The 3781-nt window shown below is 44.8% G+C and overlaps 1 protein-coding gene across 1 annotated transcript; it reads left to right on the top strand.

Moving 5' to 3' along the window:
* Positions 1-878: 878 nt before the first annotated feature.
* Positions 879-1752, top strand: LOC114639773 (ribonuclease 2B-like). The gene is made up of 2 exons (XM_028788543.1): positions 879-944; positions 1107-1752. Exon 2 carries the CDS (start codon positions 1112-1114, stop codon positions 1574-1576), a length of 465 nt encoding a protein of 154 aa, XP_028644376.1. The 5' UTR covers positions 879-944; positions 1107-1111; the 3' UTR covers positions 1577-1752.
* The last annotated feature ends 2029 nt before the right edge of the window (positions 1753-3781 follow it).

Below are 3781 nucleotides of genomic sequence, written 5' to 3'. Positions count from 1 at the left end.
TTCAATTTTATTAACTTTCCTGCAAATGCCAGTGTTGAGGGGTTAGTTCTAATGCTTTGATTTAATTGAAAAATTGGTGTGTCCAAATGGTAAAAGTTTTTGTTCCCAATTGGTTTTTGATCGATTAATAAAAAGCCAACAATCAGTGGCTGGGGAGAGAGAGAGCGAGAAAGAGAGAGGAGAGAGAGAGGAGAGAGAGAGAGAGACAGGACTTTTAGGTTCCTGGAAGAGGGACAGATGAGAGAGGAGACAGATGAGAGAGGAGATGTAGAAACACCATGATACCATGAAAGATGGATCAGATTTAGAGCCTCTGTGTGTCTGTGTACATGTATATCAACATGCCAACAGATGCTATTAGAAGACACCAGATGCCCTGGAATGGAGTTACAGGCAGTGATAAGCAACTCAGCATAGGTACCGAAACCAAATGTGGGTTCTCTGGGAGATCATCAAGTGCTCTTAAACTGAGCCATCTCTGTATACCCTAACATCATATAATTTTAAAGATGAAAGACAGAAATGTAAGTATCTCTTATGATCCTGGCTTTCCAAGGCTTTGTTTCTAAGTGTGCAGGCTAGGAATCTTGGTCTGTCCATTACTGAAACACAGCCATGAAGTGTGCCGCCAATTGACAGGCAATACAGAGAATTCTATGTACAGTCAGATTCAGACTTCATACTGCCCTGCACAAGAGGACTTGGAATTTGATTCCTTACAATGAAGCCATCAGCACCATGGCTTGGCCACGTGAAGAAACAGAAGGCTGGTTGCACAAGCAGGCAATGTACCAATCTATGGGTTCTCATGATGAAGTCTCTGAGCCACCAGCTCCACCCACAGAGCCTGCTCTATATCTATGGGCCCAAGTGGACCTCACCCATTATCCCTGATTTCCAGGACAACCAGTGCTGAGTTCCACAGGAGCCACAACGCAGACTGGGTAAGATACTGACTGTCTAGGCCTGGGACAGGAGGGGCAGTGATGGGGCAGAGTTCAGGAGAAGTGGCACTGTGTACCCACAGTGACAGCAGAGGGCCTTCAGGAAGAGATAAGGAAAATTGAAGTAGGGTGGGAGAAGTCACTTTTCTTCTGTTCTCACAGGAAACATGGGTCTGAAGATGCTTGAGTCCCGACTTTGTCTCCTGCTCCTGCTGGGACTTGTCCTAACCCTTGCCTCAGGCCAGCGACCAACCCCTTCTGAGTGGTTTAAAATCCAGCATATAATTAGAGGCTCCCGCCAGTGTAATTCTGCAATGATAGCTGTTAACCGTTATACAGGAAGATGTAAGGACTTCAATAGTTTTCTTCATACAAGTTTTGCTGATGCTGTTCGTGTGTGTGGCAATCCACGTACCACCTGCAGAAACGGGTTAAGTACAAATTGTCATGATAGTTCGTCTCGGGTATCTGTAACTTCCTGTAAACTCACAACTCCATCACAGAACTTTCGTCTATGCAGATACCAAACGACAGGAGCAAGGAAGTTCTACAGAGTTGCCTGTACCAACAGAACTCCACGGGACAGTCCCACCTATCCAGTGGTTCCGGTTCACTTGGATAGGGTATTTTAGCTCCAGTGCCAGCACTTTGTACCTTCGCTCATCTGCTAATGCCAAAATCATAGTAGTGAAGAACCAATTCCTTTCTGCCCTGCACATCAGTACCTGTCCTCATGAAACCTGTCCCTGTCACTCTTTAATGCAGCTGAAGAGGTCTGTGCTAAACAATAAACAGCTTTGCATACTCATCCATATCTCTGGTATTTCTGTGTCTGACAAAGAAAGAGAGGAGGAGGAGGGGGAGGGGGAGGGGGAGGGAGAGGGAGAAACACAGACATGGAGAGACAGAGACAGAGAGGGTGGGAGAGAGGGAGTGTGGAGAGTCACACACAAAGACAGAAATATGTGTGTGTTTGTGTGTGTGTCCTCATACCAATTGAGACATCTACCCAGTCCCTGGAAACAAATGAATCTCAGGAGAGATGGGCATCTTTCCAGAACATTCCTACAGGACATCTTCCCTGAAACTTCTCTGTGGGAAAGAAGTGGCTGGGAGAGGAGACCAGGGAATTGGGATCTCAGTGAGGCTGTCCCTTACCCTCTCCCTGCATAGCTATCCTCGGGGATCACTTGTGAGACCAGTCAATGAAAACCAGGAAGGACAGATTCCAATATAGGGGAACTGGAATTCACACAGAAAAGAGATGAATAATGAGAGGTCCTTCCCTGACTCCTGAGGACAGAACAATAGTCAGAAATCAGTTTCATACAGGAAGGTGCCATCCCTTTAAGGACATGGGGGAGCCCAGCATCAGCAGGTGTGGCAGTGAGCCTTCATGCAGTGTAGGATGCAGAATGAAGCAGAGGGGTGACATCCTCAGGTCTGTACCACTGTCTTTCAGTCTGGATTCCAGCTCCATTTTGCTGTTTCTTTCTGGGCTCCCAGATGCAGTACTTGGCATCTCCTCCCCACTGGGCAATGGTGGTACTTCATGTTCTCAGTGGACCATAGTCAGGGCTGCAGGGAAGCCACTCTTCTTGAGCAGGAAATGGGTTTGTGGACTCTGTCCTTCTGAGTTGTGTGGAATATTGCAGAGTCTGGCATGGCCTTGGTGGGGACAGAATGATAGGGTTTCTGCTCCTGGGACAGGACCAGCAGATGTGGACTGCCATGGCATGAGGCTTGTTTGTATAATAATAAACATATTTTCATGTTCCTTTGAGCAATGTCCTCCCTGTTAACCTTAAGGACTGCATAAGGACCTGAGACAGCATGAGTCTAGGCAGCGAAGGTGTGGCTTATGTCTTAGCAGAATGGAACAGACTGTGACCTTCAGCACAGCCTTTTAGGCTGTGGATAAGAACTCTAAAAAGATGAGTTGGAAAATATATAATTTCTCAACTGTGTGAAAATTAAGGATGCAATATGAATTATGAGGGGCTTCATGAATGTAAAGGAACAAAGGCAGAGACAGTATAAACCAGCCTGTCAGAAAGATAAAAAGACAGACAGATTCCTGAGTTCAAGGTTAGACTGGGACATAGCACATCTAGGCAGAGGTGTGGTAGAAATAAATGGCAATTTCTGGACTAGAAATTTCAGGTTCCACCCAGCTAATTTACCTTCTCTGCTTGACAGAGGCAGGCAGATCTCTGAATTCTTATGCAATGTTAAAAGAAACTATATTCTGGCTGTTTCCTAAGAATTAAGGGGCTGAGGTCACAGGATGTTGATTCATAGTATAATAAACAAATAAACAAACAAAAACCTAGAGAGGTGTCTAGAGATTTCCAGAGAAAACAGATCTGAGAGGAAAAAAAAAAAAGCAAAGCATAGAAGAAGTAGGCTGGAAATCTGTCTCCATCAGAACATAGGCTGTCAGCTTGGACTCACAATTTGACTTTGAGTGGTTTGTTTTTGCTGCTCTCAGACACCTATTCTCTCGGAAAACCCTCACCAACCTGAGGCTGGTCCTTGGCAGAATCTGTACTTTTCAAATGACTGCTATATTTGGGGAACTCCTGGGGTTCACATAATTTACTGACTTCAGATGAAATTAAGTACAGCCTGAGGGCATCACTATGTAGCTATGATTGTCCTGAAACTTACTATGCATAGCAGGCTGAACTTTTTAATTTTTACCATTAATTTTGTTGCCTAAGGCTATCTTTAAGACTTGGTAAGAAATAAGTTTTTGTCTGCTCAAGCATCTTTCAAGTCTGGTATAGATGTTAAGTTTACTTTAACTCTCCCGGTAGATCATGGTTAGATTTACC

This window comes from Grammomys surdaster, unplaced genomic scaffold (assembly GCF_004785775.1).
Source record: "Grammomys surdaster isolate TR1022 unplaced genomic scaffold, NIH_TR_1.0 125750, whole genome shotgun sequence".
Lineage (NCBI taxonomy): Eukaryota > Metazoa > Chordata > Mammalia > Rodentia > Muridae > Grammomys > Grammomys surdaster.
The sequence above is the reverse complement of the archived record's forward strand: the minus strand, read 5'-3'. Positions and strand labels throughout refer to the sequence as shown.